Genomic DNA, 27211 nt, shown 5'->3' on the forward strand with positions numbered 1-27211 from the left:
TGTTTCCCCGTCCGCTCGCCCCTTGGTGTGGGTTCAGCTCGTAAGGTGTGTGGAGCATTTAGTGTCCTTTGTGATGGCTTTGGAGACAATCCCAGAAGTGTCTCAGATATATGCTGGGACCTCCACTAAACGGCTGAGTCAAAAGTGTCAAAATGAAGGCATAAAAATTTCCTTTCACTGAATTTACCTTCAGAAATAAACTGACCAATTATAAATCCCCTGTAAAGTAATAAACTCATTAGAACTCAAATTAAAATGTCAGTTTTACGCTGCAAAAACACCACAAGTGTTTTAATTGTTGAGTTTTATAACTCAGCAGAAAAAAAGCTGATGTTCCCCAATAATAAGCTTTAATATAAATGACATAGCGTTATGATTAACAATGATTATATTAGCAAATATCCCATCATAAAGCTGTCCTTTGTGTTTAAATGTAATAATGAAGATTTAGCTGAAGTGAAGCTGTAAACAGAATGGTTGTACTTAAATATCACGGTGCGTCGAGTCAAGTAGAGCTTTATTGTCGTCTCGGCTATAAAAACACAGTAAAGATGAAATAATGTCCTCATGGATGCTGAGCAAAAGTAGGAGAGCAATGACTAAATATGATGTGTTCAAAAAATAAAATTTCTGACTATAACTTTATTTAATTTGATTCTTCTAAGCAGCCACGTTCTCTGTGACCTTTTGTCCTGCAGGTGTGCGTCTGGACCGAGTGAGAGGGGGGCGACAGAAGTATAAACGGAGGTTGGATGCAGAGAATGGCTCCTATCTTGGACTCACCATCCCTCCTCCAGCCAAAAAACCCTGTAAGTATTAAGCTTTAAATATTAGTTTAATGTTTTATTAAAACTGTGGTTGTTTGTATGATGTCATCAAGCTGAATATGAAAAGCTACACCTCATAGCACACATTCACACACAAGTAGCCTTGTAGTGCTACATCAAAAGTAATGTTTTTGTTGTGTTGCTGTTCAATCACACCTGATTCTAACTGCTAAATTGTCTCCTCAGCCTTTATCAAATTTTGCAGGAGCTGCTAGTCATTCGTCGCCGTCGTCTTCCTCCGCTTATCCGGGTCCGGGTCGCGGGGGCAGCATCCCAACTGGGGAGCTCCAGACCATCCTCTCCCCGGCCACCTCCACCAACTCCTCCGGCAGGACCCCAAGGCGTTCCTGGACCATATTGGAGATGTAACCTCTCCAACGTGTCCTGGGTCGACCCGGGGGCCTCCTGCCGGCAGGACATGCCCGAAACACCTCCCCAGGGAAGCGTCCAGGAGGCATCCTGACCAGATGCCCAAACCACCTCAACTGACTCCTTTCGATCCGGAGGAGCAGCGGTTCTACTCCCAGTCCCTCCCGAATGTCCAAGCTCCTCACCCTATCTCTAATGGGCCATTTCCACCTGTACCGGGTCGGCCCGGGTCGGGTAGCCCCAGTCGGCCCCAGCCTGGCCCGGTTGATTCCACACATCCTTGCCCATGTGGGCTGATTCTACCCACCAATCAGAGGCTTGCTCTAATGGAAGGTGTGAATTTGCTGTCAGCAGTGGGTGTGTTGGCCCTGGTCGGCCTGAAGCAGACCCCCTTGAGAAGAGGGCTGACAATGAGCCTTGGTTGGCCCGGAAAAATACCAGGCCACCCAGATATGTAAACAACCTACGCTATCCGGCCCAGGCCGACCCAGTACAGATGGGAATGGCCCATAAGGCTGAGCCCGGCCACCCTACGGAGGAAAATCATTTCGGCCGCTTGTATTCGCGATCTCGTTCTTTCGGTCATTACCCAAAGCTCTTGACCATAGGTAAGGATTGGGACGTAGATCGACCGGTAAATCGAGAGCCTGGCTTGCTGGCTCAGCTCCCTCTTCACCATGACAGATCGGCTCAGCGTCCGCATCACTGCAGACGCCGAACCAATCCGCCTGTCGATCTCCCGATCCCTCCTACCCTCACTCGTGAACAAGACCCAGAGATACTTAAACTCCTCCACTTGAGGTAGGACCTCTCTCCCGACTCAGAGTTGGCAAGCCACCCTTTTCCGGTCGAGAACCATGGTCTCAGATTTGGAGGTGCTGATCCTCATCCCAGTCGCTTCACACTCGGCCGCGAACCTACCCAGCAAGAGCTGAAGGTCAGAGCTGGATGAAGCTAGGAGGACCACATCATCCACAAAAAGCAGAGACGAGATTCTCCTGCCACCAAACTCGACACACTCCACACCACGGCTGCGCCTAGAAATTCTGTCCATAAAGGTAATGAACAGAACCGGTGACAAAGGGCAGCCCTGGCAGAGTCCAAACCTCACCGGGAACAGGTCCGACTTACTACCGGCTATGCGGACCAGACTCACGCTCCTCTGGTAAAGGGACTGAATGGCCCTTAACAGAAAGCCACCCACCCCATACTCCTGGAGCGTCCCCCACAGGGTGCTTCTGGAGACACAGCATAAGCCTTCTCCAAATCCACAAAACACATGTGGATTGGTTGGGCAAACTCCCATGCTTCCTCCATCACCCTTGCAAGGGTATAGAGCTGGTCCACAGTTCCACGGCCAGGACGAAAACCACGTTGCTCCTCCTCAATCTGAGATTCAACTATCGATCGGACCCTCCTCTCCAGTACCTTGGAGTAGACCTTTCCAGGGAGGCTGAGGAGTGTGATCCCCCTGTAGTTGGAACACACCCTCAGGTCACCCTTCTTAAAGATGGGGGCCACCACCCCGGTCTGCCACTCCACAGGAACTGCCCCTGATGACCACGCAATGTTGCAGAGACGTGTCAACCACGACAGCCCTACAACATCCATAGCCTTGAGATACCCAGGACGAATCTCATCGGCCCCCGGGGCTCCACCGCTGTGTAGTTGTTTGACTACCTCAGCAACTTCTGCCCCCGAGATTGGACAGTCCATCCCCAGGTCTCCCGGCTCTGGTTCCTCCTCAGAATGCGCGTAGGTGGGATTGAGGAGCTCCTCAAAGTATTCCTTCCACCGTCCGACTATAGCCCCAGTTGACGTCAGCAGCTCCCCATCCCCACTGTAAACAGTGTGAGTGAGTTGCTGCCTCCCTCTCCTGAGGCGCCGGACAGTTTGCCAAAACCTCTTTGGAGCTGATCGATAGTCTTTCTCCATGGCCTCACCAAACTCCTCACACACCCGAGATTTTGCCTCGGCTACTGCCACTGCTGCACCCCGCTTGGCTATCCGGTACCTGTCTGCTGCCTCCGGAGACCCACAGACCAGCCACGCCCTGTAGGCCTCCTTCTTCAGCCTGATGGCTCCCCGAACCTCTGGTGTCCACCAGCGGGTACAGGGCTTGCCACCACGACTGGCACCGGCGACCTTGCGACCACAGGTAGCAACAGCCGCCTCAACAATCGCAGAGTGGAACAAGGCCCACTCGGAGTCAATGTCCCCCACTGCTCTCGGGATGCGGTCAAAGCTCTGCCGGAGGTAGGAGTTGAAGACCGTCTTATCAGGTTCTTCTGCCAGGTGTTCCCAGCAGACCCTCACTATGCGTTTGGGTCTGCCAGGTCTACGCGGCATCTTCTCCTGCCATCTGATCCAACTCACCACCAGGTGGTGATCAGTTGACAGCTCTGCTCCTCTCTTCACTCGGGTGCCCAAAACATATGGCCGCAGGTCAGATGATACGACTACAAAGTCTATCATCGATCTGCGACCTAGGCTGCCCTGGTACCAAGTGTACCGATGGGCATTCTTATGTTTGAACATGGTGTTCGTTATGGCCAACCTGCGACTTGCACAGAAGTCCAATAACGAAACACCACTCAAGTTCAGATCAGGCGGGCCGTTCCTCCTAATCACACCCCTCCAGGTCATGCTGTCATTGCCCACGTGAGCATTGAAGTCCCCCAGCAGGACAATGGAGTCCCCTGATGGAGTACTCGTCCCAGAGACTCCAAAAAGGGTGGGTACTCTGAACAGATATTTGGCCCATAAGCACAAACAACAGTCAGGACCCGTTCCCCGACCCGAAGACGCAGGGAAGCTACCCTCTCGTCCCCCGGGGTAAACCCCAACACACAGGCAGAGAGTCTTGGGGCTAACAAAAAGCCAACCCCAGCCCTCCGCCTCTCACCTGGAGCAACTCCAGCAAAGGAGAGTGTCCACCCCCTCTCAAGGACTTGGGTTCCAGGGCCAATGCTGATAGTCATTCATTTTTATCAAATCTGCAGTATTCAAGCAGGGAAACACCTAAAACTGACAGAAATCCAGCACTCGCGATCGCTGCTAATGCTACAACAAGCTCAAACAATAGTCTGATGTAGCGTAACCTTGAATGCTATGCTAATTACTTAGCTCAAATTCACAAAGAATAAATCTATTTTCACTCCTCTCCCTCCCCTTTTTCCACTCTTAGCTTGATGTTTACAGACTGATTTTAATTCAATGCAGGTTGAGTTAGCCTTCAAGCTAGGTTGGTGTGCTAAGCTGACTGTGCGTCAGCACAGGCACCATACTGTACATGTGGACGTGACGTGGACTGGTGTTGCCTAGGTGTTGGCGAGGCAGCTGCACCACCATCTTTAATGGGTCTCTATTCACGCCCAGTTCATTTATTTCTACTGCAGGAAGCAGTTTACTAAACTAAAAAACACATTTTATCAAGCTTTTTCACAAAATCAGACACATGGCATGACATGATATTTCTAATACTAATAAATTTAATAAAAAAAATTTAAATCCCAATAGGTAGGCTAAGTCAATAGTAATGGCACATGATCAGTTTACAATAGTGCACCAGCTGTTGCAACTATAGGCCGCACAAAATAATAATCATATTTGCTCACTTTGCAAAGACTCTAGTAGTGTTTAGATAGTGAGGGACCCATCCAATATGGCGGCAATGCTCCAGAGCCCAATGATACTTTTACGTATTCATGTCTATGCACGTCATTGCATCACCCTGCAGTGCATGCTGGGAACTGGGGCACATTCTTATTGACAACTCCCTCTTGTGAGCATGCAGTTTTATTGGTCTCAGGTTGGAGACTGTGGGGAAAGACTTGGAGGGAAATATAAAATATGAAAGAGTACCTGCTTGATATCATAGAACAGAGTCAGATGGTCAAATTGAAGCAATTTTAGAGTAACTATCATTTTTATCTGCATACCCCAGCTTTAAACATTGCATGTGGCATGTTTTTACATTTGCATATTCAGAAATTACAACAAAAGTGTTAAAAGCAGAATTGAATGTTCGGGCGACGGTGGCACAGGAGTTAAGCGCTCGTCCTGTAGTCGGAAGGTTGCAGGTTCGAGCCCCACTCAGTCTGTCGCTTTCGTTGTGTCCTTGGGCAAGACATTCAACCCACGTTGCCTGCTGGTGGTGGTCGGAGGGACCGGTGGCGCCAGTGCTCGGCAGCCTCGCCTCTGTCAGTGCCCCCCAGGGCAGCTGTGGCTACATCGTAGCTCATCCCACCAGTGTGTGAATGTGTGTGTGAATGGGTGAATGACTGATTGTGTTGTAAAGTGTCTTGGAGGGTTCCAGGACTCTAGAAGGTGCTATATCAAATACAGGCCATTTACCATTCTGTAATTGTGCTCACCAAAACTGATCATATTCATGACTCGGGCAGCTTACCGCTTGACTTGCTAAAGTATATTTAAAATTAACTTCTTTCTCTCTGTTTTATTTCACTCTGCCAGTGTCCAAGATAGTTTCCCATCTACTGGTTGTGGAACCGGAGAAGATCTACGCCATGCCCGACCCAACCGTGCCTGATGGGGATATCAAGGCTTTGACCACCCTCTGTGACCTCGCTGACCGTGAGCTGGTGGTCATCATCGGCTGGGCCAAACACATCCCAGGTGACGGATCACCCCTGCATCTTCTAAAAAATTAGAATTTCTGTAAACAAAAGGCAGAAAGAATCAACTAAAAAATCAGTCCAGTTGTTGTGGTGACAGAAAAAGTAAATGTATGAGAAAACATTTGCTGTTTAAATAATTCAAACATCAGGATTTTAGATTACTCAAGTAGTTTACCAACTGTTGTACACAACCCTCCAACACACACACACACACACACACACACACACACACACACACACACACACACACACACACACAGGATAATTAACATCTGCTGCTCATCTGCACCTAGGGGAGAAGCTAGTCCCATATTCTAAAATCTAATCAATAAAGAGCAGCTGAAACCTTTGATTTGACTGGGTGGGGTGGGAGAGTCTGGGGCCCGGGGCCCGCCTCTGTGTCAATGTGTTCCATTTCAATTCCACACTTAAAGAAAAGCAATCCTCTTACTCACTTAAGGAGACTACATAGAACCGGACCGCTGGTTGGATTGATTTATTTTAGGGAAATCCTGAAAAATTTAGGGAAATTCTTCCTCCCTTGTTGATGGATTCCTAAATAACATGTTGTTATGTAAATGTTTGATTTTCCTCTTTCTCTTTATTTTTATCAGAATGAACACACACTACAGACTTCAGTATGTTTAAAGAAAAAGTGTGTTTTTCAAATCTCATTATAATTCTGTTAAAATAAGTTGTATGAACTTTTTTTTATTAGATTTAGAAATATTTTTCTCATTACTGGTTCTGGAAAGTTTGGGAACTTGGATCCTTGTAAGTCACGCTGTGTTATAAACTCTTAAACTAACAACATTTTTACATGTAAAATACATTTTTCTCACATAAAAGAATTAAAAAATTTTTCTACATTATTTTTTCTTTAGGGTTTCCCCTAATCTCTGTTCTCAGCATCAGAATAATGTTTGATCGTCTGAGAGACAATGAACTGCTGCATCAGCATTAGTCGCTGTCACAAGTAATTAAACACAAAACAGGCCACTAATCATATGGTCCACCTGACATTCAGGTTACATGATGCTAAAATGCAAGTGTTAGGAGAGCGTTTCACTCTGAACACCGACAACGCTTTGCTGCTGTTAATGGATTTGTTGTTTTTCTGTTTCATTGCAGTTTGTGTTGTCTTACATTTAATTATGTATCCACTGAATTTTAACTAAACAACACTTACGTTACACAGAAGATTCAGTTTAAAGAAAATTCAAGGGGGTGTTCCAACTTTACAGTAAAGTTTTTCCCAAAATGGTTGTTTAAAATTTTCTAAAAAGCTAAAATACACGTGGATTCATGGGTGTTTTAGCTCAGTTAACTGGGATCAATTCAGTAAACACAAAAATGTATTCTCACATCGAAACTGATACATTTATTTTTGCAATTTGAAATCTAAAGCTGGTCTTAGATTTTGCCAGAGGAGCAGAATCATCACTGGTGGTGATTCGCATGTGCATGTTATTAATGGAGCTATTTATTAGGTAAGAAAATACCAATAAACTGAAATATTGTGATATTTCGTTTTCAAAATACTGAATCAATATTTAACAGCAGCAGTGCATCTATCTTTTTTTTTTTGAGAATTTACATGCCAACATTTATTGCATTTCCTTTATGTGGTGCAATTCAAACTCCGACTGCTAGGTGGCAGCAGTTTTTACCACCTTCAGTCTGATGGAACAACAAGATCTTGAGAAAGCACTGGATGTTTCTTGGATGTATGGCTGGGTGAAACTGCCACAAATCAACACCACAATTTATTGAGCAGTTCACTTCGATAGCGATAAATGGACGATAACTACCCATACAGTGGCAGTTAGACGTAGCGGTGGTACATTTGATTAAGGAGAAGCCTGTTCCCGCAAAAATTCTCCGACAACAGTTTGGTAACATTTGGGATTCAGACGCTAATGCCAGTTTCCGCTGCCCGCTACTTCAACATTTGAACTGTCTTTCACTTCTTGTTACAGACCAGATGGGGCGGAGTCATGTGACTAAACAACATGACTCCTCCCTATCCAGTTCGTAGCATGGCTTCTTGAAGGAACATGAAAATCGGCGACCAACACACGTCTTTTCTTTTTTTTTTTTTTCAAATACCTATTGTACTGACATGGGCAAAAGGGCGTCGGTATATTTCGGCATTGGTAAAATTTTGGTGTATCAACCACTTCTACTTGTAAACATCTGACCTGAATTTTCTAAATAAATTTAGACTATTATTTGGCTTTTATGGTATGGTATTACCTTCTCAGTGGCCTAGTGGTAGAGTGTCCACCCTGGGACTGGGAGATCGGGGTTCAAATCCCGGTTGGGTCATCCCAAAGACCTTAAATGGTACCCAATGCCTCTCTGCTTGACACTCGGCTTTAAGGGGTTGTATTGGGGGTGAGTAAACCCCTAAATAGTTCAAATAAAGAGATGAATTTCACCAGTGTGTGATGACTAATGGGACTTTAATATATCGTATTGTCTCCGCCCCATCCTGTATTGTTATACATATCATACCATTGGATTTTTGCCAATACACACCCATTTCTACGAAGAGTGAACTTTTTTACTTTCGCTCTTGTTGGTTGTAAAGTTTTGTTCTGCTGTGAAAAAGCAAGATAAATTGTTTGCCTTATTTTCTGTCACATTTTCTAAGTATCACTATTGATCCTGAAAGCTTGAACCATCTGAATTCAGATCTGCCAGCAGCGATATTAATGGACGGCATGGCACTCTGGGGACACTTTACCCGAGGCCACCAGGTCAGAGTGTCACTAAGTAATAATTAAGACGAAAAGGGGTCCCTACAGTTTAACAGTCCACGCCCACCATTACACCCATAACCCGCCAAGCAAATGGCCCTAACGATGAGGTAATAGGAGTCATTAGTGCAGATAGCTTCATTAATGTAGAAGTCCTTCAGCATCCAGATGTGGAGAAGAAACCCTGAAGAAAGTCTGCACTAAACTGGGGACAAAATAACAATTGAAAGCTGTTATTTGCGTTATTTTTAGCGTTGTGAAAATCAAATTTCAGCCTAACCAGACGATTGTTCAAGTTATATTTAATCCTCACACAGTTCTAAGCACCACTTTACTCCCTTTTGATTGTTTTTTTCACATTTTCTGTTATCATGTTCTCTCTCTCTCTCTCTCTCTCTCTCTCTCTCTCTCTCTCTCTCTCTCTCTCTCTCTCTCTCTCTCTCTCTCTCTCTCTCTCTCTCTCTCTTTCTGGCCTCCTTGTTCTCCAGGTCCCCTGGCACCCCCCCTCCCCTCCACCTGCTCCTTTTACTCATATAGGGTCCTCAAGTTTCATTATAACCTCTGTCTTTTTATTAGGCCCATTAGGGCTCTTAGGAGGCCTGTAATGATACTAAATGAATAGAGAGTGAACTGCTGTCTGTTTTAGACGCAGCTCTCAATGACGGCTTCAAGCTCCACTGCCATCCGCTCCGTCACTGCTCCGCCCTGAGCTGGGACTCGTTTCTTTACGTGATCTGTACTCATACTGCACTTTCACATTACCACTGTCCTTTTCCTTTTCTACAAACACTCGAGGATTAGGATTATCTATAAAGCTACAATGGCATAATTTTGGATGGTGTTTGTTTTTTTCATATGTAATAACAACGCTATTATGATCGTTTAATTTACAGTGAAAAGTAAAAAACGGACTCAACGTTATTTTCCTATTCAACTCCCATAGTTTCACCACTTCTGTTTTGTCTTGCAAAAAATGAAGCCATCTTTTGTTAATCAAAGGTTATAGAGCTCCGGGAGTTGACGTCACTTCTCCCGGCATGCAACAGTTCAAATCGAAACGGTGCCATATTGGCATGCAGAAGCCGGCAGCTGGACTATTTGTTATTGTCAGAAAACTCAATCAAACGGGAAATATGGTAGATTCCTGTTGTGCCCCAGGATGCAGAACAGACGCGGACGACATAAGGAATGAGCCTTCTACAGGATTCCCCAGGATCCGGAGCGCCACAAACGTTGGATCATTGTAATAAAATGCACTAGTGACCGGGCGAAAATGAAACTGTGGGATCCCGAGAGTAAAGGTTTTCGCTTATGCAGCGACCGCTTCATATCAGGTATTTAAACCAACGTTTCCTCAACTGTGTATGGTATTTATTTTAAATGCTTTTATTATGATTCTTAGTGGGCTTCCTAAACTTATTTTGGCGTGGCTTTTTCTGTCTTATTACTCATAGCAACAAGTAAACATCACGTAAAACGTTGCCTCGTGAGTTCTGCGTGCTGCCGTTTCCGTGTTTTATGATCACAGCAATTAACCGGCTAAGCTGTATTTCATTTTTAAGCAATGGTTGATCAGATCACACATAAAAGCACTTTGGATTGCTATTATCTGTCTCACCGAGACTGCTTACGTGTAAATCTGTTATTTGTCCGTCCATCCATCCATTTTCATCCGCGTATCCGGAGTCGGGTTGCGGGGGCAGTAGCGTGACTTCCCTCTCCCCAGCCGCCGGAGCCAGCTCCTCCGGGTAAATCCCAAGGGGTTCCCCGGTCAGTCCGGTGTTGTGCCGGTAAGAAGTCTGTTCCGACAGCTTCTGGCGTCGGAGCGGGCAGTAGAGTCGAGAGTCCCAGACCTTCTCCCCAGCTCCTCTGGCCGGGGGAATCCCAAGGGGTTCCCCGGTCAGGTCCGGTGTTGTGCCGGTAAGAAGGCCGCTCCGACAGCTTCTGGCGTTTTTAAAAAGTATCCCAGGGGCACGGTAAGGGTCGGAGATGTTTAGTCTATTTAATTTCTGACTATATAAAACGATTTCTTCTGTTTTAAAGTGTGAAGTAAACTCCAACGAAGTAAAATCCAAGCGGATCCCGTTCATGTTCATGGTTACATCCGTGTTTGTTTACCTTTTTTTGCATGCCAAAATGGCGTCCACTAACTGAGAGTCACGTGGGGTCCGGAGCTCTATGAAGGATTCTGTGAAAAAATCAATATAAAACATTTTTTGTGAACTTGTTGGTGGTAATTATTAAATATTTACATTTTCTGTGATAAAAGTATATCAGTTTTTAGAAACATGGTTCAACAAAATTGGTAATATTTAAATAACATTGTAGATTTTATATATGTGTAATGTTCATTATTAGCACTAAACTTCTCGGCTGTCTTGCTTTATCTTTTTTATTAAACTTCAGTTGTGTGTTAACTGGATAATATCTGAGAGAATGCTTTAAAGGGGAGTACCAGTACTGGTTCTTAAAGAATATTCAGTCAAACTGATCCCTACAATGGAAGTGTCAGCGGAGCATAACGGTTTACTCACTGCACTCCAGGGTTTCAGCAGCAAAGTGGCCTGTCCGCTGTTTTCCTCGCTTAACTCACAAAATTACAAAATCCCTCAAGTTTATGCCGTCCGCCATCAAACTCAAAAGAAAGAAATCATATTTGATATCTCTGATGTAATTTATGATGATGTTCCTCTCCACTGCTTAAAGCCATGAAAAACACACAGCTGCACTTCTGGAACGATGCTGGGAATAAATAAGCCATTAGGCCAACCTGTGTTGACGTAATCTACATAGATATGAAATTGCTTCGCTGCAACAGTCTTTTACTTTGAAAATTACCAAGAGGTTTACACTGAAACCGTGTGCGATTTCCTGTCTAGCCTTACAGGGAGCCTAAGTGTCCTCTCTTTCCGGTCGGCTCGTGGGAAGAATGAAAAAATGAATGTAAGTCAATGAGGCTAACAACAATATTTTCTAATCCACATGGCCATACACCCTGGATCGCACACGTGTTGTACTGCAATTTCAATTAAAAGTAACGTGTGTTTCAACCATGTCTGTCATGTACTTTGAGATTTATCAGCATGTAAAAGTTTGCTGCTAGCATGACCAGAGCCGGATTAACGCAAAGGCAAAGTAGGCACGTGCCTAGGGCCTGATTGGCTGGATGGGGCCCAGACAGAGGGACATAATTAAAAATAAATAAATTAAAATTAAATGTACAAATGTCCTATGATAGAATTTGTAGATAGGACTCCTATCTACAATTTTTTTCTATATTTATTAATTAACTAAAAATAGTGACAATGTTTATCTTAAACATAGACCATTACATTGGCTACGTCACATTAACGCCAGCCCATGAGTGTAGCCTACAACTTGGGCGCCACCCAATTAAGGGCGTCAGAGAAGCGGTCAGAGCGGGACGCAACAAAGCTAGCAGGTGTTTTTGAGTAGACTAACTTTCACGATGCTTTCGGGTGCGGCAAAACGTTAAAAAAAAATTTAATGATGAGGAACAAAAGAAGAGACAGTGGGGAGCTTTACAGAAGTTTCTGTCAGGCTATTTGGGCAGCCGTCCGACAACTGTGAACCTGCTCGAGTCAGCAGAGCCAAAGGCCGGGCCTGAGCCACACCCGGAGGAGACGCGGTGGAAGATGCAGCGCGAAATGCGGCGGAAGACGCTGTAGCGCCAACGCCGTCACAGAAGGACGAACTGGAAGAACAGCAGCCAGCCAGAAGTGAGCCCAATATAGTCTTACAGCAGGAGCCTCTTGACCCAGAAAGGGTGTTAACAAGCTACCCATCTGATACTGCAAAGTGGTACCAAATTGATGACAGGATGCATGAGTACTTTGCACTAAACCATCCCCTCTGCATCACAGAGGAGATCTGGAGACATAAACCGAAGCTTAACCAAGGAACATTTCTTTAGACGTGTTTCTGCTGTGATTGAGGCCTGTGATACTGGAAGGCTGAAGATTATTCCGGAGTGGAGAATGCGAAATGGTTTCCTTGGTAAGTGTTCCTGGTTTTATTAATTATTTTTCAAATATGTTTTATTAATGTTCAAATAGCAAAACAATAAGTTCACACTCAGAAAATTCACACCGAATTTCTAATTCAGCAGAGGCAACAACAGCGTGAATGAGCATAAAGCAAGATCAAAACTTAAGATAATGTTTTCATTTTATTAAAATAATTTCTTTTAAGATTATAGATTGTATAAAATTTATACTGTAACAATTTAGGCTGCGTGTTTATAGTTTGTTTTTGCACCTTTAAAACATGCTTCAGCCCATTCAAATGAATCTATTTATTCTTGAATGTCTTTCCACCATCATGTGATTGATTTGTCAACATTTATAAATGTTGTAAGCTATTGCATTTAGCAGAAAATCTTTTTAATTAAATGTAGTGATTAAATGTAAACAGAGCAAATAAGATAAACATATTAGCTCTGTTTACATAGTTTAATTACACCTAGTGGTTATTTACTGGTACTACTGCCTTAACAATGACACTCCCAATAGATAAGATGAGGATAATTAATTAGCATATAATACAGCTGTATAATTACGTATAAATTAATATATAAAAATTGTCTGATAGAATGTTTAACATGCAACACATGACTTATTTTGGTATACAAACAACCATTTTGTAACCAAAGGCTAGGCTGTGTAAAATGTGAATGAACTTTTATTAGTAACTTTGGTAAGTTTCAGATTTCAATTCATTAAATAACATCGATGGAGGGGTGGGGCCAAAAAATGCAGCCTGCCTAGTGTAGTCCATTTATTTAATCCGGCTCTGAGCATGACTACAAATCAGACATCAGCACGTCACCACAGAATCTCCTCTCCCCTAGCGCAACTTCTACTTACCACATGGCCAGTTTTATGGTGGTTTTTCCCTCCTGAAGGAAGGATTTGAAGTTTGCTTAAGTTTCCCTCTGTTTGATGACATCATTTACGTGAAGCGCATTTGTAGTCCTGGACTTATTTTCACACACAACCTAAAAACAGCATTTCCCCCCATTCGAAAATAAGCGCATTATGGGCATAAAAATGTGTCTTTAAAATTCATGGACATCATATGTGAAATCCATGGAACATAACAAGCAGAATTAGAAAATGGTGTTTTTAGCCCCATTGACTTGCATTAATTTTTTTGTTCTTGCGGGGACCCATGGTCCTGAAGTAGATGGGCGTGACTTAAGCTCATTATGTTAACTTCGGAAATTGTTGTGTCCCGGAACTGGTTTGCTTCAAAAATAGAACCCGACATTAGCGCTTCTCTGACGCGTCTGAAAATTGTTGCATCGCAGCTAGTGTGAATCACCACCGTAGACTCTAATGGATTCTATTTGAAGCTGTGACGTTCCGCTGCCGTTCCGTTTAGCTGATGCTTCCGGTGTGCAGTAGGCTTGAGAAATGTTCTTTGATATGTTGTCATTGTGGGAACTGTCACCCTCTACTGGTGTAATGAGAGCATAAAATAGAACTACAAAAGCAATTCATTTGATTGTGTTTAGTCAAATGGTAGCAAGTCAGTAGGGTGAAACGTAAACATTTCATTAGGGGTTCACACTTCATGACAACACTCAACTACACCTGAAGCTCCAGGTGACTCCCCAGGATGTCAGGACCTCACTGACCTCAGCTCAATACAAAAAATAACACTGATTGGGTAAAAGGGGGAAATTGACGAAGAGGGATATGACAGAATCCACTCGTTTCAAACTTTTGAGAGCTTTTTAAATCTTTTAGTAACATGTATCAACTGTTGAATTGAAATTTTCATTTTATTTAAGCTCACATTTTAAAGTGGAGGAGTTTTATTTAATTTTAATCCTGAAACTGTTAGAGTTTAATCTAACTTGGTGCTGATGCATTCCCGATATCTGCATCCAGGGATCTCGTAGTCATCCCTTCCCCCCGCTAAACATGTACCGGATGTCCTCCATCAGCTGTCTGTTTGTCAAATCTGAGGCTTGAATCGATCAGTCTTTCGCATTTGGTGGACTGATTACAATCTACTAATCAATGACACCCCCAGCACTCTTTTCTCTCTGCATCATTCTCTATCTTTCCATCGTTTCTCTCTTTGCTTGATAAGAACTATTGGGAGGGCCTGTATTTAAGTCATTTTGATCCGTACGAGTTCAGATTTAAGTAAGCAGCCGGGTGGCTTCAAGGCTCAGGTCAATACCACACAATCACCTTCCTTTTAGCCACGGAGTTTAGTGAAAGGTATTGTGGTGTTCGGAGTCTTTTCAGGTGTCTGTCTGTTTGATGTTAGAGAGTAGAAGAGAAAGGTCGACCTCCACATCTGAGACCTATCCTGTATCATGGATTTTCATGTATTTAACCATCTGTTTTTGTTAAGTAGCTGTTTAATATGTCTGTTGACATAGTTAAGTTCCATACTCGAATAGAGTAGAGTTACAAAAATTTCTGTGGTCATTCGACATCCAGCCACAAACTAAATTGAATGGTCGGATGATGACATCACACAAGCCCCGTGCCCTCAGGACCAAAAAGGTCAAGTTTTACTGTGATAAGTCCCAAATCGCCCCATTTCACTTAATCACCACAAATTTGTAGCTGGTAACTCAAGACAAGTGAGTGTTTCTTGGCGTCATTATATGGGAGTTTTCAAAAGAGGGCGGGGCTGTGGCGGCACGGCGAATTCTGGCGTACCGCCGCGGCCATACATTTGCCTCCCATTTTGTAATTTCTAAAGATATCACCACGAAACTTCTGGTGAGTGATCCTAGTCCGGCCCCCCAAAAACTCTGATGTGAAAATCCGATGGGCGTGGCCTATTTTCTGAAATAACGCCCACCTAGGACCATTAAAATTGTCAGCCCTAAGCCATGCTTTGACTGAGGATTACGAAATTTGGAACACTAATGTGGTGTCTCAGGACCTACAAAAAAGTTTCTTGGAGCCAAGCGCAAAGTCGCACAGGAGGTCGGCCATTTTGGTTCAAGTACTCAATTTAGTGGTTTTTGCACACGTTGTTTGGAGAATGATGCCCCGTCGCCCTTTTCACCGATCACCTTGAAACTTCTGCTATATACTCTTAAGCTATAGGGGGGGAAATTCAACCGTTGGATTTTTCAAAAGTTGAAAGTTGTGGGCGTGGCTAAGCCTCAAACTTTGACCTGTCGCCACGCCACTCTTTTTCACAGCTCCCTATTGCACTCCTTTCACCCAATCACCAGCAATCTCTGGCAAATAGCAGTAGACAAGTTGAGGTAACTTGGTGTCCAGTATTGGCAGGTTTCAAAAAAAGGCGAGGCTTTGGGAGCATGGCAAAATTCGCCATCACACCATGTAAATATGTTTGCCTCTCATTTCCTCATCATGATATCGCCACGAAATCTCTGGTGAGTGATCCTAGTCTGATCCCCAATAGAAATGAACGTGATAGGTTGGTGGGTGTGGCCTATTTTCTGAAATAGCGCCCCCTAGAACCATTAAAACTGTCAGCTCCAAGCCATGCTTTAATTGAGAACTATGAAATTTGGTACACTAATGTAGTGCCTTGGGAACTACAAAAAAGTCTCTTGGAGCCAAGTCAATGTCGCACAGGAAGTCGGCCATTTTGGTCCAAGTACTCGATTTAGTGGTTTTCACACACGTCGTTTGGAAAGTGATGCCCCATCGCCCTTTTCACCAATTGCCTTCAAACTTCTGCTATAGACTCTTAAGACATAGGGGGGGAAATTCAACTGTCGGATTTTTCAAAAGTTGAAAGGTGTGGGCGTGGCTAAGCCTCAAACTTTGACCTTTTGCCATTGCATTACTTGACGTAATAACTCCCATATGCATGAACACTGACCGCATCTCAAGACAGTGACAATGTGGACAGCTGACATTACCTAAGCCCCGCCCCCTGACAGCAGGAAGTCGATTGTTTTATGGTGAAATGCTTACATTTGTCCCCTCTAATTCAGTGAACATGACACTAAGGTCATGCACTGTCTTCATGATGCTGTAATGACCATTCAGTTGTGATAGCTTTCCAGAAAGGGAGGGGCTTTGACACCATGGCGAATTCTGGCGTGACGCCGTGACCTTACGTTTGACTGTAACTTCTGCAAACAGCCTCCGATCTGCACGAGACTGAACATGGCAATCAACAATCATGCCCTTTAGCCAATGAGGCACAAACGGTTGGTGAACGTTGTATAATATCACCACAGCTCCTCCTACACACCTTTAAAACGGTAATAACTCGTATAGACGAGGTCACAACTGCACCAAACTTGCTATGTGTCATCACACAAAGACACCCAACACAATCCTGTGGTCATTGTTTGATATCTCTTTAGCTCCGCCCCCTGACAGATATTAGGCCCTGAATAACACATGCATGATGCAATTCACACCAAACTGCACACAAATGACTGTTATCAACCTACAAACTGCTTCATGGAATGTTTCCTAAATTTGGGACAGTGCCCCCTAGATACAATAAAACCTTTGTAACTTCTGCAAAAAAGCTCCAAACTATATCAAACATGGTGGGAGTCATCACACAACTGCAATCAACACATATATGTTCTCACTTGTTCAAATCACTTTAACTCTGCCCACGTACAGCATTTTATCTCTAGATGACCCATGCAACGTTTGACTGATGCCAAATTAACAGAAAACCATCTTTGATGACCAAAGATGACCTCTATGGGATTTAGTTGTAAATTGTCACAGCGCCCCCTAGATGGGTTCAAACTTTATCAACTTCTAAAGACAAGGTCAGAATGGCATTATACTTGGCTTGTGTCATCACTTGACTGCACCAAACACATTGATGTGGTTGTTTGTTCAAATCCCTTTAGCTCCACCCCCTTTCAGCTCTCTGGCTCTAGAAAACACATGCAACGTCTGATTGATGCCAAAATAACAGAAAACCATCTTTGTCAACCAAAGCTGACCTCAATGGGATTTTTCTGTAGTTGGTCACAGCGCCCCCTAGATTAATCTTCAATTACTTCAAAAAACGTGGTCAGAATAGTATTAAACTTGGTCTGTGTCATCACACCACCAGTGTGGTAAAGCTAGAGTATCCCCTAGTAGTTATATGTGTAATTTATTGGTGGGCTCAGAGAAGATGCTGAGTCAGGGTGAGGTGCAGACAAGGAGGCCGTTCGCGGTTTCTGGTGTCGGGGTGGTCGATGTTTATGTTCAGCGGACGTGCCTGGGTCCACCAGACTGCTGGCCAGGCCGGAGCGACGCGAAGCTGCGAGGGCCGAACGACGCTGCTTGCAGTTTTAATTTACTTGTTATTTTTTGAAAATGATTGGCATCTCTGTGTTTCAGAGATGCCAGCAAAATGTGAAAATTGTCTTCCTGCATTAGGCGCTGATAGAAAATAGCCAGAGAAACTATCTGATTAGAAAAGTGAGTCAGATCTGCATCACTTTGGAAAAACTGGCTTCCGACGGAGGAAGGCTGTTGTTGGATTTAGCACTTCTCGGCTAGTAAAAGCTAACCATTAGCGTTAGCTACTCCACAACATGGCAGAACTGCTCCAGCTTGTTATTTATGAAGATAAAGCATCAATGTTGCAAAGCAAACTGAGTCAGTGGTAGAGTCTCATAGCTGTTATCCAATCAGCATCAAGATGTCCTAATATCAGGAAAAAAGACTCCAAATCCTGCCGTCTCCTGCTCCTCACTCCTCTGGCTAACTTCTAGCTCTTGAAACAGGAGTGCCAGAGCTTTTGCCCCACAGAGGCATTCATTTATACTGGAGACCACTGCAAATTTGTGCAAAAACTTAGTGAACTGTAGTGAATTTGGTCTTTAACATTATACTCTCTAATATATTTTTTCCGTTTCTGGAACAAATACAAGTTGTTTAACCATTTTTGTTACTTAAACAGCATTTATTAATCTAGTTGCATGAATTGGGATGAAGATCATCAGTAGTATTTGTATGTCACATTTTGACTCGCAATAGGATGAGCACAGATGTGGTGTGAAGGACTGCATTTCCTTATTGAAGCTATGCTGCATGCTGTTTTATGACCCTGCTAAAATAAAAAATGGTAAGCTGTCCCTTCTTTCCTGCTTTTGCAAGTCAGAAATATCAGCTTTAAAATAGCAAGTCATTATTTTCTGCGTCTCATTAAATTCTGCATGTGGTGGTAGTGGCTCTTCTCTCTTACAACTCCAAATTTGATCGCCATGTTTGTGTTTACTGATGTCGCACAGCTGTGGCAGACATCCTGAATGGGAATTACTCCTAAATTGGTCAATTGTGACAGTAACATATATTTGGTGAGATTGATTATAATCCATTTTATTCCTAGTCTTCGTCTTCTTCGTCTTCCTCCCCTTATCCGGGTCGCGGGGGCAGCATCCCAATTAGGGAGCTCCAGGCCGTCCTCTCCCCGGCCTTGTCCACCAGCTCCTCCGGAAGGACCCCAAGGCGTTCCCGGACCAGATTGGAGATGTAACCTCTCCAACGTGTCCTGGGTCGACCCGGGGGCCTTCTGCCGGCAGGACATGCCCGAAACACCTCCCCAGGGAGGCGTCCAGGAGGCATCCTGACCAGATGCCCAAACCACCTCAACTGGCTCCTTTCGATCCGGAGGAGCAGCGGTTCTACTCCAAGTCCCTCCCGAATGTCCGAGCTCCTCACCCTATCTCTAAGGCTGAGCCCGGCCACCCTACGGAGGAAACTCATTTCGGCCGCTTGTATCCGCGATCTCGTTCTTTCGGTCATTACCCAAAGCTCATGACCATAGGTGAGGATTGGGACGTAGATCGACCGGTAAATCGAGAGCCTGGCTTTCTGGCTCAGCTCCCTCTTCCCCACGACAGATCGGCTCAGCGTCCGCATCACTGCAGACGCCGAACCAATCCGCCTGTCGATCTCCCGATCCCTCCTACCCTCACTCGTGAACAAGACCCCGAGATACTTAAACTCCTCCACTTGAGGTAGGACCTCTCCCCCGACCCGGAGGTGGCAAGCCACCCTTTTCCGGTCGAGAACCATGGTCTCAGATTTGGAGGTGCTGATCCTCATCCCAGCCGCTTCACATTCGGCCGCGAACCTACCCAGCAAGAGCTGAAGGTCAGATTTGGATGAAGCTAGGAGGACCACATCATCCGCAAAAAGCAGAGACGAGATTCTCCTGCCACCAAACTCGACACACTCCACACCACGGCTGCGTCTAGAAATTCTGTCCATAAAAGTGATGAACAGAACCGGTGACAAAGGGCAGCCCTGGCGGAGTCCAACCCTCACTGGGAACAGGTCCGACTTACTACCGGCTATGCGGACCAAACTCACGCTCCTCTGGTAAAGGGACTGAATGGCCCTTAACAGAAAGCCACCCACCCCATACTCCTGGAGCGTCCCCCACAGGGTGCCCCTGGGGACACGGTCATAAGCCTTCTCCAAATCCACAAAGCACATGTGGATTGGTTGGGCAAACTCCCATGCCCCCTCCATCACCCTTGCAAGGGTATAGAGCTGGTCCACAGTTCCACGGCCAGGACGAAAACCACATTGCTCCTCCTCTATCTGAGATTCAACTATCGATCGGACCCTCCTCTCCAGTACCTTGGAGTAGACCTTTCCAGGGAGGCTGAGGAGTGTGATCCCCCTATAGTTGGAACACACCCTCAGGTCACCCTTCTTAAAGATGGGGACCACCACCCCGGTCTGCCACTCCCTAGGAACTGCCCCCGATGACCACGCAATGTTGTAGAGACGTGTCAACCATGACAGCCCTACAACATCCATAGCCTTGAGATACCCAGGACGAACCTCATCCGCCCCCGGGGCTCCGCCGCTGTGTAGTTGTTTGACTACCTCAGCAACTTCTGCCCCCGAGATCGGACAGTCCATCCCCAGGCCTCCCAGCTCTGGTTCCTCCTCGGAATGCGCATTGGTGGGATTGAGGAGCTCCTCAAAGTATTCCTTCCACCGTCCGACTATAGCCTCAGTTGACGTCAGCAGCTCCCCATCCCCACTGTAAACAGTGTGAGCGAGTTGCTGCCTTCCTCTCCTGAGGCGCCGGACAGTTTGCCAGAACCTCTTTGGAGCCGATCGATAGTCTTTCTCCATGGCCTCACCAAACTCCTCCCACGCCCGAGATTTTGCCTCGGCAACTGCCACTGCTGCACCCCGCTTGGCTATCCGGTACCTGTCTGCTGCCTCCGGAGACCCACAGACCAGCCACGCCCTGTAGGCCTCCTTCTTCAGCCTGACGGCTCCCCGAACCTCTGGTGTCCACCAGCGGGTACGGGGGTTGCCACCACGACTGGCACCGGCCACCTTACGACCACAGCTAGCAACAGCCGCCTTGACAATCGCAGAGTGGAACAAGGCCCACTCGGACTCAATGTCCCCCACTGCTCTCGGGACGTGGTCAAAGCTCTGCCGGAGGTGGGAGTTGAAGACCGTCTTGACAGGTTCTTCTGCCAGGCGTTCCCAGCAGACCCTCACTATGCGTTTGGGTCTGCCAGGTCTACGCGGCATGTTCCCTTGCCATCTGATCCAACTCACCACCAGGTGGTGATCAGTTGACAGCTCCGCCCCTCTCTTCACTCGGGTGTCCAAAACATACGGCCGCAGGTCAGATGATACGACTACAAAATCTATCATCGACCTGTGACCTAGGCTGCCCTGGTACCAAGTGTACCGGTGGGCATCCTTATGTTCGAACATGGTGTTCGTTATGGCCAAACTGCGGCTTGCACAGAAGTCCAATAACAAAACACCGCTCGAGTTCAGATTAGGTGGGCCGTTCCTCCCAATCACACCCCTCCAGGTCAAGCTGTCATTGCCCACGTGAGCATTGAAGTCCCCCAGCAGGACAATGGAGTCCCCTGATGGAGCACTATCTAGCACTCGTCCCAGGGACTCCAAAAAGGGTGGGTACTCTGAACTGATATTTGGCCCATAAGCACAAACAACAGTCAGGACCCGTTCCCCGACCCGAAGGCGCAAGGAAGCTACCCTCTTGTCCCCCGGGGTAAACCCCAACACACAGGCAGAGAGTCTCGGGGCTAACAAAAAGCCAACCCCAGCCCTCCGCCTCTCACCCGGAGCAACTCCAGCAGAGTAGAGTGTCCAACCCCTCTCCAGGTCTCGGGTTCCAGAGCCAATGCAATGTGTCGAGGTGAGTCCGACTATATCTAGCCGGTACCGCTCAACCTCTGCCACAAGCTCCGGCTCCTTCCCCGCCAGCGAGGTGACGTTCCATGTCCCAAAAACTAGTTTTCTTGTCCGGGGATTGGACCGCCAAGGCTCCCGCCTTGGTCTGCCACCCGATTCGCATTGCACCGGACCCTTCATGTTCCTCCTGCGGGTGGTGGGTCCACAGTTGGACGAGCCCATGTATCCGGTTCGGGCTGGGCCCGGCCGGGCCCCATGGGCGAAAGCCCGGCCACCAGGCGCTCGCTCACGGGCCCCAACCCCAGGCCTGGCTCCAGGGTGGGACCCCGGTAACCCTCCGGGCCGGGTACTCCGACTCTTCGTTTTAACCGCCATGAAAGATCCTTCGAACCGTTCTTTGTCTCACCCTTCACCTAAGACCAATTTGTCATGGGAGACCCTACCAGGGGCACTAAGTGCCCCAGACAACATAGCTCCTAGGATCATTAGGGACACTCAAACTCCTCCACCACGATAAGGTGACGGTTCAAGGAGGAGTCTAGTCTGATTCCTAGTCTTATAGTATATTAAAGTTTAATCATTCATTACTAACTTGAATGAAGCAATAAGCGAGCTATTAATTTAGAAGTTTGCCCCTTCCATCATTTGTTATTTTCTTTAACTTGCTCATTTGTAGCGAACCATTTTTGCATAATTTAGTCACCTTTTAAAATCACACAGGATGTGGATTTGTTTATTCTGTAGCAGGCGTTGTCTCATTTGGTGGCAGAAGGGCTGAGTGTTGACAGCTGAAGCAGCCCTGGCTCATGTTTCAAAGTTTGACTGATTTATAGTCCACCTTTAAGCTGCAGCATACAGCCATCGGTCTCTGTTTCAACTTCTCCGGGGTTTGCACAGCGGTTATACAGCCCATAAAACACAAGGAGCACTCAAGTTAGCTGGAGACTTAGTTGTGAGGTTAATGAGCTGATCTCAGTCAGGGTCACAGGGCTGGACTGTGAATGTGTTTCACACCTCTTGGAAATAAATCCTCAAAAAGCAACAAATTCTCTTTCAACAGGTTTCTCCACACTCTCGCTGGCAGACCAGATGAGTCTGCTGCAGAGCGCCTGGATGGAGATCCTGGTGCTGAGCATCGTGTTTCGCTCGCTGCCCTGCGAGGATGAGATTGTGTATGCGGAGGACTATGTGGTGGACGAGGAGCAGGCCAGGATCTCGGCCCTGCTGGACCTACATGTTGCCATCCTGCCGCTGGTTCGACGCTACAAGAAGCTGCGCATGGAGAAGGAGGAGTTTGTCACGCTCAAAGCCATCGCACTCGCCAACTCTGGTAAGCAACAAACCCCAGACTTGATGAGTATAGGCGCAGCCCTTTGGTGTAAAAATCACAAACCTTAACAGATTAAGTAAGGCAAAAGATGAAAGATGTCCTTAAATGTCCCTTAGAATTAAATAAATGCTCTCAGTGCATTGCATACAGCACACCTACACTGTAAAATCTGACTAGTTCACCTTACTTGGAAAAAAGGAAGCCAGTTACTTAAATAGTAAAATACACTTAAATGCTAATACTAATGGTGCATTCCAGTTGTCCTCAGAACTTGTTTTTCCAAGATAAGTCAGCCAGAAATGATGCAATGAACTCGGAATACCAAACTGCGAGCTCGTACGTTTCAGAGATCCCAAATTTAAAGATCGCTGAGCTCAGTGTTACCAGGAAGTAGTCGTCTTTTTTTCCCGTCATTTATATGTTGTGTTTTCTTTCTTGTTGCCACGGGCCGGTAAGTTGTTTATCGTTATCAATGGTTATGTTATTGAAAAATGTAACATTGCTGCCAGAATTGACCATTGTTTATGGTTTTTACTTTTCCTGGCGTTTATATTTTTACCTTTGATTTGTAATGTTTCTCTGGTTGTATGTGGCAACTGTCGAAGAGTGAGTGTGTTTCACTATTATGTAGATGCAGATAATAACCGGTTGTGTAGTTGTTTGGGTTTAGTACTCAACAACTCTGGTAGTATCCATTTTTTCTGAGTTGGAAGCTGGAACGCAAAACGAGCCTGTTACGTCATTTCCTGCTCGGAAATTCCGAGGACAACTGGAACGCACGATTAGACAAACCATTACAATGTATTTGGAAATTTGCTTACTGAACTACTAGCTGTAGCGTTGGGAAGTTTATAATGGTCTGCCCTTAACAGCTGCCCCTTCACACAGTAACACCGCCAAGGTCGGACGCTTGGTTCAGTATGTTCTAATCACAACATAGTTCTGAGTTGTATATACTGGGGCAGTAGTATAAGGGAACATTATACTGATTTGGCTTAGTTGCATTTCAGTACATTTTACTTTGTATGAATTAGTAGCTCCAACACATAAAAACATACTTCTGTGTACTTATTATTTTAAATGTAGAGGCACGCTCAGAGGAGTTTAAACATGAGTTCAACCTGTAGACAAACTAACTGGATTACCTTTTTAGTATTTGTTGCACATTTATGTTATTAATGACTAAATAAACAGATTATCCTGACAGGTCGCCCCTGATTTAAAGTGACACGCCTTTCTCTTTGTTTTGCGGTATACTGGTCATCAGCCCTTGTAGCCGGGTTGTGCACTGGGAGACCAGTAAGTATTGTGTATAAAATTACATTTAACTGAGAGATATCTGATGTCTGCTCCATTTCTTTATTTCCACAAATAACTATTAGTCAAGAACACATATCTCCATATTAAATCTCAAATAAATCAATATAGTGTTTCTTTAATTAAACAAAAAGATAAAATAGACAAAAAATGTGGAGCGTTGATCTGTATCTTGTTGAACCGTCGCTTTCACAATAATGGTCCCTGATAAGAGTGGACGTAAAGGTCAGGAGCGTGGTTGCTTTTCATTCACACCGTGTGTGTGTGTGTGTGTGTGTGTGTGCGTGCGTGCGTGCGTGCGTGCGTGTGTGTGTGTGTGTTGCTATATTTTAATTTGTGTGCAGATACATGTGTGTGACTGTCACATCGTGCTCTCATTCCCTCCATCTCCATAACAGTGGCTGCCAGCATGCCTCAGCCCAGGGAGATATATTTAGCATTTCATTAGAAAATTAGGGGCTGTCAATAAAATGTGTTAAGTGGAGTGGAATGAGCGTCAGGGAGCGACGGGCCTCGTTTGTTCCAATGTGAAGATGCTGCGCCCGTATCGACAGTTTGCTTTTCATGTGGCTGGGCCTGTCCCCCCACTAATCAATGACTGTTAGGAGTCTTTTCTCTTGCCTGACTGGAAAAAAAATTGGAAAAATGCTGAGCTGAGAGCTTTAGCCTTCTGACGACAAACACTCCATGGGAGTGTGGGGATAAATGGGGAGGGGAGGTGATGTAAAGGAGAAGTGTGGGAGAGGCAGGGCTGAGAGGGAAGCTCAGGGAGGGTGAGAGGGCATCTTTTGGCTCGTTTGAACAAAGTCTCGCAGAGCTTCGCCTTCACCGGTTCGGTGGGTGTGACAGCTGTGGAAATTTATGGCCATTGATTTTGTAATTAGCAAAGTATCGACGGAGATTGACGCCAGGCTGCTGACGGATTACAGGAAATTGTTGCTTTAAAGTTAGTTTTTTATTCCACCCTCAAACACCTTGAACGCACGCACACACACACACACAGATGAAACACACTGACGCATATATGAAACGTTTGACTTTTTTGTACCTCCCCCCCCCCCCCCCCCCCCCCCCCCACACACACACACACACACACACACACAAGAACGACGATCAGATCAGTATCAACATGAAGGCTTCAAAGGAAGAGTGCTGGAACACATGTGCGGTCCACATAGCCTAGTTAATTTCCCAAGATAGAAATGCAATTTACACAGAAGGCGACTGGTAAAAGAGACTTAATCAGTCAGTTAGGAACATAATTAGCCTTCTACTTCCCTCTTTTTTCTGCCTCATTTACATGTTCATACATGGGCTTAACTTCACTCTTTAACAGAGCTGATCTAATTCACCCAGACACACTTCAGAGGAGTCCAGCTCTGTTTGGTCACAAAAAGTTTTGCTGCAACATTTAACCTGACGATGCTCAGTGAAAGTCTGAATCGCTGCGATGATAAAAACTCTGCATCAGCTCCTCCTTTGCTGGTACACACACTCACACACACCAGAGCATTTGGATTTATACACAGAGAGCAGTTTTAAATAAGTTTCAACTGGTTTTCTTCTAGAGCCCATACATAAGGGGGCCAACTGCTCTTTCTTATGGAAATGAAGGCCATCTGCCACCATCATTCAGATGAACGATATCCTAGTAATGCAGCCATCTGAATTCATTAGCAAAGTGGGGGGATGTACGTGGTCCACGATACTAAAAAGAAATGAATCTTTTTTCTGTTCCAACGTATATTTATTCAGACCTGCAGTGCCTCTCTCTCACTCTCCCCAGAGTCTCGGCCACGCAGGCTTTTATTTAAGGAACACCATTAACTACTAACAAGAGAAAAGCTCTCTTTGAAATTGCGTGTTTGCATTTACAAGCTGTGGCATGTAAAACTGACTAGCGCAGCTGCAGAACAGGTAGCTGCAGCTGCACGCTGGTTTGCAGACATCAAAATTATTTTCTTTTAACTATAAATGATAGGATGTAACAAAAAAATCATGCATTTGTTATTTGATTACATCTTATTTTCTATTTTTCCATCCACAACGCTTCCCTCGTTCCAGACTCCATGCACATAGAGAACATAGAGGCCGTCCAAAGGCTCCAGGATTCTCTACACGAGGCCCTGCAGGACTACGAGGGCTCCCAGCACCCCGAGGACCCCAGACGGGCAGGCAAGCTGCTGATGACCCTTCCTCTGCTTCGTCAGACCGCCACCAAGGCTGTTCAACACTTCTACAGCATTAAAATGCAGGGCAAAGTCCCCATGCACAAACTGTTCCTCGAGATGTTGGAGGCCAAAGCCTGACATCTGTGTCAGACGCTCGACAGACGGCTGCATCATCCAATCAGAGACGATGGGACAGTCTTTACAAGAAATAAAGGTGGAGTGCCAACTGACAGTAAAACGATGCAACATGAGCTCTGGAGTCATTTTAAAACTTTTGAACAACTAAGGTGAATTGGACTTGCTGCCTATCAACCTAACTGAGCTGGGATGATGATTGTGTAAATAAAGACATTGTGTACAGAAATCTAGCACTGAGGTCTTGATATAACCACAGACCCATTGCTCTATATCACCCGAAGCTTCTGTGAATTTGTTTCTTATTTTGACTTATTCTGAAAAAGAAAACATAATATAAATGTGAAACAGAACTGTAAAGGTGATGTAAACGGTTTGTGTTTCGGTTTGCTCATCTCATTTTCTGATTTCAGCCATTAAAGGTGTGGAACACTCGTTTAATCAATACATTTGCAGTGGTCCCTAGTAGGAATAAATGTCTCGTAAGTCGTACTCTGGAGGAAAAAAGTCCC

At 45.3% G+C, this 27211-nt stretch overlaps 1 protein-coding gene across 1 annotated transcript in view; it reads left to right on the forward strand.

Annotated features, from left to right (window-relative positions):
• esrrgb (estrogen-related receptor gamma b) overlaps positions 1–26856 on the forward strand; it is a 55631-nt gene extending 28775 nt beyond the window's left edge. The window contains exons 4-7 of the mRNA XM_015947166.3: positions 699–809; positions 5673–5834; positions 22807–23076; positions 26458–26856. Of these exons, the coding sequence (XP_015802652.1) occupies positions 699–809; positions 5673–5834; positions 22807–23076; positions 26458–26702 (788 nt within the window). The 3' untranslated portion in view covers positions 26703–26856. The remainder of the gene's footprint in view (positions 1–698; positions 810–5672; positions 5835–22806; positions 23077–26457) is intronic.
• Positions 26857–27211: the final 355 nt, after the last annotated feature.

Source organism: Nothobranchius furzeri, chromosome 2 (genome assembly GCF_043380555.1).
Source record: "Nothobranchius furzeri strain GRZ-AD chromosome 2, NfurGRZ-RIMD1, whole genome shotgun sequence".
In the NCBI taxonomy this organism is placed as follows: domain Eukaryota; kingdom Metazoa; phylum Chordata; class Actinopteri; order Cyprinodontiformes; family Nothobranchiidae; genus Nothobranchius; species Nothobranchius furzeri.